Source organism: Canis lupus, chromosome 2 (assembly GCF_011100685.1).
Source record: "Canis lupus familiaris isolate Mischka breed German Shepherd chromosome 2, alternate assembly UU_Cfam_GSD_1.0, whole genome shotgun sequence".
Classification (NCBI taxonomy): Eukaryota; Metazoa; Chordata; class Mammalia; order Carnivora; family Canidae; genus Canis; species Canis lupus.
The window spans coordinates 80,738,920-80,750,853 of NC_049223.1; the positions used below are offsets into that span (position 1 = coordinate 80,738,920).

Consider the following 11,934-nt stretch of genomic DNA (forward strand, 5'->3'; position numbering starts at 1 on the left):
CATGGAGCCTGCTTCTCCCTCTGCCTGTGTCTCTGCCTCTCTCTCTCTCTCTGTGTCTCTCATGAATAAATAAATAAATAAAATCTTTAAAAAAAAAAAGAGGGGCTAGAGCACCTGGGCGGCTGAGTCAGTTAAGTGTCTGCCTTCAGCCCAGGTCATGATCCCCGGGTTCTGGGATCCACCTGCATCCGCTCCCTGCGGAGTCTGCTTCTCCCTCTCCCTCTGCCCTTCCCCTGCTCCTCTCTCTCTCTTTCTCTCAAAAATAAAATATTTGAAAAAAAAAAAGAGGCTGTCCAGCAGATGCAGCAGCGTCTCCGCAGGCCGCCCCTCTGGCAGCCGGGCCTCCCTCACCTCTCGGTGGACATCTTCACCTCGCTGACCAGCCGACGCACTCCCACAACCTGCCTCCAGAGGAGGAGCAGGCGGCTGTGCTCATTGGTGATGTAGCTGTTGAAGGACTGGACAAGGCGGGTGAGTGAGGGCCGGCCCGCCCCCGCCCCAGCCCCGCCCCCGCCCCCCAACTCCGAGGGTCCTGCGAGGCGGGGTCGCCCAGGAAGTGGGTCCTCCCCTGGGCCAGCGCCCAGCCTGCGTCCAGGGCTGGAGGGAGGTGTCCCGCTCAGAATCTCCAGCCTCCCTCCCTCAGGGAACTGGGCTGCACTGAGGCAGCGGAAGGTCAGAAAGTGCTGGAGGCCCAGGTTTGCATCCCAGCTGCCAGCTGCATCACCTGTGTGGGCAGGTTACTTAACTTCTCTTTAAAATGTGCATGACAGCACCTACCACACAGTTATTATGAGGAACAGGGTCGGGGCTAAGCAACTATTTACCTCTCCTAAGGGACTCACAGGCCAGCACGGCCTCCCTCTCCTTCTCCTGACCCCTTTGTCCTGCCCCTCGGGTCAGGCTGGGCCCCTGAGACCCCACCAGCCTCGCAGCACCCCTGTGCCCACCTCCTCCTCACGCCTCCACGCCGCCTCCCGCTGCTCCAGCTCCTTACGGCAGCGTGTCCAGTCGGTAGTCACCTTGCGGATGTCCTCACTCAGAGCCTGGTTAGCCGAGCTCGCCTGGTCCAGCTGCTCTCGGAGCATGGAGTTCACCTGGGCCAAGCTGGCACTCCTGGGGGTACGAAAGGGACCGGTGTGCACATGGCAGGAGAGGACAACCCTGCCAGCCCTGCACCCTCCTGCCGCACCCCCACCTCTGCTGCTCCTCCTCCAGGCGGACGAGGGCGCTCTCCAAGTCATGGCTGTGCTCTGTGTCCTGGGCGGGAGAAGTGGGGCATCAGCCTGGGCAGGCAGAGGGAAGGGCCTGCCCTGCCCCACCCTGGCACCCACCCGCAGCCGCTGTCGCTCCAGCTCTGTGGATCTCTCTACCAGCTGCTGCTCCAGCTCCGAGCACTTCTTCTTGTACTGGAGAGTCTGTGGATGGGTGGGGAGTGGAAGATTAGCCCTAGGTGGGGGGGTGGGGCAAAGCGAGTACAGGGGGGAACGGGAGGAGTGGGTGGCCCTGACCTTGGCCTGCAGCCGCTGCACCAGCTGGGCCTGCCGCTGCTGGCCTTCCTGGTAGGCCTGCAGCTTGCGCCGGTAGGAGGCCTGCTCCTCCTGCAGCTGCCTCCGCAGCTCCACGCTCTGCCGCACCAGCCCCCTGGGCTCTGGCGTTTCCAGCTCCCCAGACTCCAGCCGCACAGCCTGCTCCAGCTGCAGGGAAGGTCCCTGGGTGAGAGGCCCGGGCCTCCCGGGAAGGCAGCACAGAACTCTGCAGAGGGTGCCAGGCTGGGCCTGGACCCACAATGCCTTGCAGGCATACACGGGCAAGCCCAGGATGCAGTGCATGGGTGCAGAGGGTAATGCAGCTGTGCACAGACACAGACTGAGCATGCATGGACACACAGACAAGGCATGGGTGGACACATGCAGGTGGGCCCACAAACACGTGCATGCAAGGCACAAAGCTGCACGAGGGGTTGGGGGTAAATCTTACAGGCCCTTTGTGTGCTCGCATGGGTACACCATGTGCCTCTCCTCCAAACACCCAGTGCAGCTGTGGTTGATTATTAGCAACATGCCCATGTCTCCCCGCCCCCACCCAAGGTGAGCTCAGGAAACGTAGATTTTTGCTCTCCACTGCCTCTTAGCCCCAGAAGAGTGGGAGCAGCAAATTGGTTGAGATCGTGAATTAATCGCATGAGCGCATGTGAATCCATTCAAACAGAGGCAAAATACACACGCGCATATCTGGGCTGAGAGACATGCACACACATAAGGCACACTGGCAATCTCAAACATCCCCAGGGGGACGCAGAGGAGCCCCCGGCCCGCCCCCACGCCTCACATACACCGCGCTCTGAAAGAGGCACCAAGTCTCTAACATCAGGCCTGCTTATTAATACCCTCCCATCCCTGCCGAGCCCTGGCTTGTCCCCCTCCCACCTTACGGGAAGCTTCTGTGGGCACCCTGCTCCACCCCCAGGCAGCTGGCAGTCCCTTCATTGTCAGTCCCTGTGAGCTCAGGCAGGATGCCTGCGTTGTCATCACCATGGTTGCTCTGGCTGAGCCTCCTAACCCTTTAGGCACCTGCTGGTCCCAGAGGCCCTTCAGCTTCCTCAAGCTGCCAAGGAAGGGAGGAGGGAACAGGAATGACGAGAGGAGTGACAGGGCCCAGAGAGAACCAAGGGGAAGACAGCCCCGCCTGGCTGAGCCTGACCCAGGCCCACACTCGCCATCTACCTCCCCAGTGCCTGGCCCGCTAGCCCAGGCATGGCATTCACATGCCCTGCACACCAGGTGCCAGGGAAGCCGACAACAAGGGCAACTGCTCTCACCCTGGCTACATAATGGGACCAGGCCAGGCCAGGCCAGGCCAGCCCTCTGGGCCTACATTCTCCCAGCAAGCCTGGGAGCCACACAAGGAACCACCGACAACGCCTGCTCCCTACCCTCTCTGACCTTCCCCTCCCCATGGGCTAGGGTCAGTGCTGGGGCAGGGCGACAGTGGCCACTGGGGTGCCACCCATAAAGAAGGGTCAGCGGGGACTGCTTGGGGGCTTCTGCCTGGAAGGCAGGCTGCAGGCCCATGACCAGTGTCTGCGTGGAGTCGACCTAAGTCAGGTGACAGGCGAGTGTCTCCATCTGAGCGTGGTGGCACTGAGATACCATGTGTGTTGTGCATCGATGTGGGTGTACCTCACTGGCTGTGGCTGGGCTTTTTGTCATTTGTCCCCATAGGGGACCCTCTTTGTGTCTCGGCCTTCGCAGGGACCTCAGTGAGGTGGCATCTGTGGCCACAGGACTACGCTGCGGTGCAAGCATTGGGGACGTCTGTGGGTGCCCATGTGTTCACGTGTTTTTATGTCTACATGCAGGCCTGCAAGTGGGTGGGGCTGGGGAGCGTGTCTGAGCTCCACGTGTGTCTGTGGCATGCGTATCAGCAACTCTATGCAAAGTGCAGGTATGCATCACAGCTTTGGCTGTGTCGGTCCACGAGACGTGAGACCACGTATTGTGTTGTCTGCAGGATGGGATATCTTGGTGTACGGCTGTGCGTCTAGGTGGTGAACCAGGGGGACTGTGTGGTACCTGGCTGTGGGTGTGACTTACGCTGTGTCCAGTCCATGAATGGGAGTGTATCACTAAGGGGACTTGTGTTTCCGAGTGACTCATCTTGTGCATCTGTGTGTGTCTCCATGAGGTCTGATCAGGGCCCCTGCTCTGCATGTTTTGCACATCTGTGTGAACCAGGTGCTATTTGCTGCTGTGATTTAGAAGGGTTCAGGCAGTTGGTGGGTGCTCCACCGACTTCCCCAGTGCTCCCAGCCGGCCCGGGACCACTCCCAGCCACACCTCACCCCCTTCTGTAAACTTCACCCCTCACAAAACAGCCTTTCAGTTTAACTTGTAATTCAAAAGGAAAAGAGGCGGGTCACCAAGCTGAGGATGAAAGAAGTTTACTGTCTCCCCTAGCAACCACTGCCCTACTACCCGCCATTCATTCAGTCCAGGTTGCCATGGAACTGGGGGAGCCCAGGGGGTCAGTCCTGTGGAGCCCAGGGGGCGTGGCCATGCCTTCCCATTCCCAGCTGCCTTGCCCAACACCTGCTAGTCAGGGACAGGAAGATGGGAGGGGGGGGTGGCCTCCAAAGGGACCATGAGGTCCTCCTTCTGATCTGGGAGGTGGCCACAGGGAGCCCCTGCCTCAGTTTCCCTACATGCAGTCAACAGAATACAGATCCTGATCTTGCTTCCACTTCTTTTTCCCAGGGATGCCGTGGGGTTTAAAGGATCAGAACAACCTCACGGGCCTCCAAAACAGCCCACATGTATGACCAGAGGGGCAGGCCTGGCCACCTGTACTGTGGGAACACGTTGGCAGCAGGGACAAAGTCCCACAGAACTGACTGCAGAGCCCTGGACCAGGGGTCTTTCTTTTTCCTTAAGATTTTATTTATTTGAGGGTGAGCAGGGGGGGAAGGGCAGAGGGAGAGGGAGAAGCAGACCCCTGCTGAGCAGAGTCTGACATGGGGCTCGATCCCAGGACCCCCAGGACCCCGGGGTCAGGACCAGAGCTGGAAGCAGATGCTTAACCCACTGAGCCACCTAAGCACCCCTGGACCAGGGCTCTTAACCCAGCTCCACCAATGACCTCGGCCAAGCCCCTGATCTGGGCCTGCTTCCCCATCTGTGATAAGGCGATCTCCAGACTCTGATGTTCTCTGGGAGCCCACACCCCAGGACCGGCCTGGAGGCCATTCTCGTCCAAACCCTGCCTGCAGGTGGGGGGGCTTCACTCACACCACCTGACACAGAGAAAAGTGAAACACCCAGCTCCCTCTACACGCTATTCAAGGGCCTCCCCAGCCACATGGGGGAATCTTCTAGACTAATGCAGCCCGCCACCCCAACGCCTTGGGCCTCCAGCCTCAGCAGCTGTGTCTTGGTAGAAAAAAAACCTGCCACCTTCCACATCTCCTCTCCTTCCCCTGCCAGCTAGGGGGGCCGCACCAGCTTCATTATCAGTCAGAAGCTGGCATTTAAGAGGCAGCCCCTAGGGGCCTGGCACTGTGCCAGTGGCTAAAAGATGAGAGGGTGCTAAACTGGGAAGAAAGCTGGCTCAAGGCCTCGTCACCCCCAACAATGGGGGACTCGGGCCAGCCCACCCTCCACACCCCCTGCAAACCCTGGAAAACTAGCTCTGCACTGTCCCCAGCACTAGGGGCGACCATGCCCCCCCACAACGCCCTGCTCCTCTGCAAGTCTCAACAAGTCGGGGGCCTGTCCAGGCGAGCCAATACCAGGACACTGGCATACCCCACAACCACACACATAAACGCATATCCCTCTTCCCAACATGACCATGCAGCCCCTGCGTGGACAGGCCGAGCCCAGGGATCCTCGGCTAACCTGGCTCTGCCTAGCACACGGGGGGCTCTGGGCCGGCTTCCGGCTCTGGCCTTCAGTCTCCCATTTGTTACCACGAGAGGGTCATGTCTGAGGTCCTTCCAGCTTTCCAACCGCCCCCCCTCCCCCGGAACTCCTGACACAGTTGTCTCTTCCTACACCCAGAAAACAAAACGGCAATGCACAGCCCTGGGCCGGGGGTCGAGAGCCCAGCCTTCACTGGCTGTGTGACCCCAAGCCTGGTGCTGTCCCTCTCGGAGCCTGCTATCCCCTCTATTAAATATCATAACGGTCCCGCAACCTTGATGCATCCGATGTGAAGCACCCTGCCAAGTGCCAGGCACCCAGTAAGCACTCAACAAACAGTAGTTACTGTGACGACTGCTGTTACCACCCGCAAGCCTCCCCACCAGACACTCCCTCCCTCCTGCCACTCCCAGACTTCCAGCCCCCCTCAACTCCCTAGCGTCACCTCTCACGTGCCTGGAGGCCCAAAGGAGACAGTGCACCAGAAACCACGTGCACTCGGGGCCCAGGCCCTGGGAGCCCCACGAGCCTGCAGCACAGGTCCCGGGGCAGCGTGAATCCTGTCTGGACTCGGAGGCCGGCCTGGCTGCTCCTCCTTCCTCGGCGAGGCCTCACGCCCATGGAGAGTGGCCACAGGGCTGCCCCGGAAGGTCCCGCGGAATGCTGCCCATGCCTACTCCAGCCTGCCTGCCTCAGTCTCAGCCGCCGCTGGCCGGACCCCAAGACCCACGGACGTGGGAGCACAGAGACGTCCAGACACTCGAGGGGCAGCAGGGGCCTCTAGGGGTCCTACTCTCTGTGTTCCCCACCCCAAGCAGGAGACAGATAGGAATGAAATACTCTGGGGACTGGCACTTGATCCCACCACCTCATTGACTCCTCACCAGCCCACGTCACACTAGCATCCCCACGACAGAAAACAGACGTGGAGGGCACAGTGATTTGCTGAAGGCCACGCATGTTGGCAGGGCCACAATCGACACCCAGGCCAGCTCAACTCCGGGCCCACCTTCAGCCCAGGGCCCAGGTCCAGCCTGGCTGTCTCCTGCCCTCGCATCAGGGGAGCACCCTGGCCCAGCTCTTGGCCCTCAGGCAGCACCCACCCTCTCGCTGACCGCGTTGTACTTGATGGCCAGCTCATCACGCTCCGCGCGGCTCTGCGCCAGCAGGTCCTCCACGCGGGACAGCTCCTGCTGCAGCAGCTGGTTCTCCTCCTGCAGTGACAGCACGGAGGCCATCTCTGTGGCTGGCAGCGGGGCTGGAGAGGGACAGCAGGCACGAGGTTGGCTTCCCCCCAGGTCCAGGGGGACATCCTCCCCCCACCGGTGCTCTAGACACATCACTGGAGGCAGGAAGAGGGACCGGGCCCCTGAGCGTGGATGTATCACGGGCCACGCAAACACACAGCAGGACGGGGGGTAGGCAGAGACGGGCCTAGAGCTAGACTCGGAGTGGACACAACCACAGCTGAAGGGTGGCCCCAGCAGGCCCAGAACGTGCGGGCGGGGGGCTCGGTCCTGGAGGCAGGGACTAGACCTGAGTTCTAGCTCCTTCCTTCTCCAACTATGACTCCTCCCTGGGCCTCACTTTTGCTGCTCTGTAAACGAGCGGAAGGGCAGCCAGGCCCGACCCGGAGGGCAGGGAGGCCTCACTTAAGGGAAGGGCTTCGTGTCACTTCTGAAGCCAGAGCTTAAGACAGCACAGGTCATGCTGGGAGGAGAAGGAGGCAGAGGAGGAGGGGGAAAAGGCCAAAGGGAGAAGTGTCCCCTGTCCTGTGGGCTCCCCTTCCACCCCAGGAGACTGGACACACCCCGCAGGCCTCTAGGCTCTCCCAGCCTGAGGTGAGGGTTCTCTACGTCTCTCCTCGCCTGGGGCTCCGAGGGGCCCCACATCCCTGGGCCTCCCAAGGAGGCTGAGGTTGGACAACTGAGGCCAGGGTACCAGAAACACCACGAAGGAAAGCTGCAAATACGCCAGCTATGACGGACTGTGCCCTTCCCAGACTCTCAAGCCACATGTGAGGCTGTGGGTGCCCCCCCAAGGAGGCACAGGGGCCCATCAGCCTCTCTGCCCGGGCGGGGAATGGTCAGTACCACCCCTGGACTTCTGCAGCGCCCTGAGCTAAGCTGAGCTGCCCTCCCCCTGTAACCTCGGGTTCAGGCAGCTCCCACCTGCCCTGGGAGAGAATGTGGTGTTTGGGTCTAAGTCTCGGCTGCAGGCTGCTGGACGGGGTGCTCAGCCCCTGTGGAGCGGCACCACACGGAGAACAACTCTGGGCAAAAGTACCTCTGAGCCTCCATTTCCTCATCTGTAAAATGGGTCCCTCCACCATTGGGTTGTGCCTGCCTCACGGTGAGTCACTACTGTCACTGACCATGGAAAAAGGGGATGTGAGGAGGGGTGAGGTGCAGGCAGGGTCTGTGGAAGGTGAAAGAAGAGTAGCACCTTGGCTGTCAGGCTGGGAGAGGTTGCGGGTGACAATCTCCCTGATGCGGGCGGGCAGGCCGGCGGTCCTGGGGGCGTCCTGGGCTGGGTCCTGCGCGCTCAGGCCCTCCTCCTGGCCAGCTCTCAGGACGCTGCTCTCCAGTGTCTGGTAGGGCGGTGATGGGGAGAGAGAGCCTCTGAAGGGACCTGGGACCCTGGGCTCCCTGGCCCGGGTGGGTGAGGAACAAAGTCCTGCCGCCCAAGATGTGGGTGCCCAGGAGACCCTCAGGAAATCCCCCAAATGGAGGGAAGCCTGGGAGTTAGTATGGCAAAGAGCCCCATGGGAAGACACTCTGTGGGCCCCCTGCCCGGGGAAGGAGGCCCCACCGAGGACCAGAGAAGTGAACCCAACGGCATGGCCTGCTCACAAACCCCATCCGGGCAGCGCAGCGTCGGGGGCCCAGGCCAGCTCCCACGCCACGTGGTGAGGATTCCACTGTGCTAGCAGAGGTCACCTCAACCCTTAAACCTGGGAGCAGGGATCCCCTTTTCCCATGGGGCACTAGGATAAGGGAGCCGTAGCAGTTGAGCCCTGAGCATCCGCTCTACCCCTCATCCGGCTGGGAGCTGTAAGCGGGGACCCTGTGCACCCCACCACCCACCTCTCCCACCCCATGACCCCGAGATTCACCTACTACTCATCTATTCCCGCTAGACCCACACTCCCCTGCCCTGGACAGGGTGGGCCCAGGCCTCAGGACCCACCTGGATAACAGTCTCCAGTGTCGGCTGGGCCTCCGACGATTCCTCCAGCCCCAAGCTCATGGGGGGAGGCTGGGGGCACCCCCCTCCAGGGCCCCTGAGATCAGCTCAGCTCGCCCACCCCACAGCCAGCCAGACCGCTGTGCTGAGCACTGTGCAGATTAGGCTTAAATCCGGCGGGGGCCCCATGTGACCGCGGGGTGGGCCGGGCTGAGGGACGGGGAGGGGCCGGGAGGGGAGAGGAGGGGAGGGCAGAGAGGGAAGAGGAGGGGGGAGGGAGAGGAGGAATGGAGGGGGGAGGGGAGGGAGAGGGGAGGAGTGGGGAGAAAGGGAGAGGATAGAGAGAGGGAGCAAGAGGGCCTGAGACCGGGACCCTCCACGCCGCCCCCCAAACTGTCCTCCCTCCCCAGCTGCTGGGTCCTAGAGCCGCCAAGCCCAGGGGGTGGGGTCAGCCAGTCTCTGACCTTCTTTGCTGACCCAGGCGGGGGTCACGTGGTTTGCTAAGACTGTTCACAGGGTGCTGGGATGACGCTTTCCCACATCAGGTTCAGGGCAACCACGGAAGGTGTGGGATGGCCCACCCCAAGCGATCTGGACCCCGTCATCCCCTCGCCCCCACTTCCAGCCCCACACAGGCCGTGTGCTTCTGAAGAAGCAGCTCTGCCCCTCTGGGTCTCCTTGTCCGCTTGTAAGATGCGGATAATACTGGCACCCACTCAGGGAGTAGTCTGGGAGAGCGACCCAAAAACCGCGTGGGCACAACGATCGTGTGAAATACCGATTTCACTCATTTGAGAATCCAAAATGGACAGTCCCTGTACCCCAGGGCCAGAGGCCCACCCCCCACCTCCCACTGTTCCCGCCCGGCCGCTGGGAGGCTCCCGAAGCAGTGAGGCCCCAAACTCTGGACTGAGCCGCACACCTGCGGTCACATGGGAGCCCAGCTCTCCCGCTCCTTGGCAGCATGACCTCGGACAAGGTACCTCTCTGAGCTCCGTACCCTCATCTCTAAGATGGGATTGAGAGCAGCTATGACACAGCGTCTCTGAGGATCCAGTGAGCTGAAAGGTAGAGGGGGTTGGAACCCAGAGGGCTTGGGGTGAGCAATGAGGAGCGGAGGCTGCTCTTCTGTTTTCATTAGCAGGAGTGTCCCTCCTGCTTCCGGGGCCCCTCTGAGCGCCGGATCCCATAGGAGGCATATTGGCTCATCTCACTAGCTCCCCACCTCAACTCATTCCAGATGAGAAAACCAAGGCTTAGAGAGGTTAGAGCTCTCCCCTATTCAAAGTGATGCCGCAGGGGAGTGGTAAGCCCAAAGCTCATTTCTTTTGGGCCAGGCAGCCCCCCAGTAAGTGCTTCCAGGCGGGGCCAGGTATTTTCCCTTTAAGGTTATACCACATGGGGATCCCTGGGTGGCTCAGTGGTTTAGCCCCTGCCTTTGGCCCAGGGCATGATCCTGGAGGCCCAGGATCGAGTTCCCCATCAGTCTCCCTGCATGGAGCCTGCTTCTCCCTCTGCCTGTGTCTCTGCCTCTCTCTCTTTCTCTCTCTCTCTGTCTTTAAAAAAATAAAAATATAAAAATAAATAAAAAGACTACCACGTATCTAAGTCACACCGAGGAATGCAGCAGGTTCTGCACAAATGCACCTCAGTCAAGCTGGACCCCTCACACTCAACTAGGAAATCTGTTCTGCAGATGGAAAACCAGGAAACAGGGCACTCCAGGTCAAAAAGGTAAGTGCCATCAAGATGCCACGGCAACCAAGGCCAAATCTAGGCAAAAGTGAACTCAGCCAGGGGCAGAGAGCTGTCAGTACAAAACTCTGGGACTCTCGTTTTCCCACCTCCAGATACCCTCCAGAAGTCCCCTCTACAGGCTCCATACCCATAACCAGAGCAGAGGGTAGGTCACAAACACCCCTCGGCCAGGGTCTGCACCCCCGCTTGCCCAGCTTGGCACAGAGGCGGCCCCACATGTGCTTGGTGAACTGAATTATTCTGTGCCTTCCCCCAGCAGTGCCCTAAGGGATCAGGGGAAGGGAACAGGATGCCAGAACCCTTGGCTATGCCCAAAGTTCTCCCCTTGAGTCTGACCATGTTCTCTAGATCCCAAGAAATCACATCTAAACTCTGTGTGTCCATGCAGTTCTCCAACATCTGCAGCCAAATCTCAAAATAATGGAATTCTTCAGAGGAAAAGTCTGGATGTGAGAGCTTCAGCATCAGACTCCAATCTTGGCTATGCCTCCCCACCAGCTGTGTGACCTGGGCCACTGACTTCGCCCCTCTGAGCCTCAGTTTCCCTGTCTGTAAAATGGGATGATAATGATTGTTTCTATCATGAGGATCCAGTAAGGCGATCCATGCTTAGCTGTGTGCTTGGATGTGGTGTGGCACAAACTGCTACGTGTAGGGGGATCCCTGGGTGGCTCAGAGGTTTTGCACCTGCCTTCAGCCCAGGGCGTGATCCTGGAGTCCGAGGATCGAGTCCCACATCGGGCTCCCCGCATGGAGCCTGCTTCTCCCTCTGCCTGTGTCTCTGCCTCTCTCTCTATGTGTGTCTCTCATGAATAAATAAATAAAATCTTAAAAAAAAAATAAAAAAAGAAACTGCTATGTGTTCACCAAAACATATTTCCGATTCTTCGTAGGAACTGGGACTCCCCTGCAGTCAGAGATGGCCATGTGATCATGTTCCGGCCAGTAGAATTAAGACAGAAAGAACGTGTGCCACTTCAGACCTGGCCCATAAAAGCCTCCCATGAGGAACTGTTGACCTCCTTCCCTATTCTCCAGCTGGAAGGAAAGAACGCTGAAGTCCTAGGGGATGCGAGAGCCACAAGCTGGAAGGGTCTGGGTCCGTGGGTCGCCATGTAGAAAGCCACCTGTCAAACACCCAACAGGACTTGCCATGAATGAGAAATAAACTTCTGTTAGGCCTCTGAGATTTCAGGGTTTCACTGTCACATCAGCTAGTACTACCCTAATGATTACGCACTGTTAAATAAGGCCTAAGTGTTGGCTCCTACCAGCGCTATTATTACTATCGACTGTTACGGGCTCTTCGCAGTACCCCTTCTAGAACCCTGAGCCTGGCACACAGGGGCACGCTTCAGCCATTGTTTGGAGAATAAATACAGAGGAGACACTCTGCACTCGTTCTCTCCCACTCTTTGCACTTGTTCTCTGGCCCACCCTCCCAGCCTGCTTGGCCTTGCCCACCGTCCAAGCCTGCTGTTTGCCAGATTTAGTGCCAGGAACCAGCCAAAAAGCCCCTCAGAGATGACTCATGAGTTTCAAACACACCCGTGTCCTTGCCCACTTATGCCTT

General features: G+C 59.6%; 1 protein-coding gene across 6 annotated transcripts in view; it reads right to left on the minus strand.

Annotated features, from left to right (window-relative positions):
• CROCC (ciliary rootlet coiled-coil, rootletin) overlaps positions 1–11,123 on the minus strand; it is a 41,926-nt gene extending 30,803 nt beyond the window's left edge. The window contains exons 1-8 of one of the 6 annotated variants that reach the window (XM_038531843.1): positions 9,526–11,123; positions 7,863–8,007; positions 6,521–6,675; positions 1,509–1,694; positions 1,332–1,415; positions 1,196–1,257; positions 948–1,113; positions 352–458 (exon numbers count right to left, since the gene is read on the minus strand). In XM_038531843.1, the coding sequence (XP_038387771.1) occupies positions 352–458; positions 948–1,113; positions 1,196–1,257; positions 1,332–1,415; positions 1,509–1,694; positions 6,521–6,655 (740 nt within the window). In that variant the 5' untranslated portion in view covers positions 6,656–6,675; positions 7,863–8,007; positions 9,526–11,123. Of the gene's footprint in view, positions 1–351; positions 459–947; positions 1,114–1,195; positions 1,258–1,331; positions 1,416–1,508; positions 1,695–6,520; positions 6,676–7,862; positions 8,008–8,606; positions 8,812–9,525 lie in introns of those variants that run through there. The other 5 variants (XM_038531841.1, XM_038531839.1, XM_038531840.1 and 2 more) reach the window with 5 other exon arrangements.
• Between the last annotated feature and the right edge of the window lie 811 nt (positions 11,124–11,934).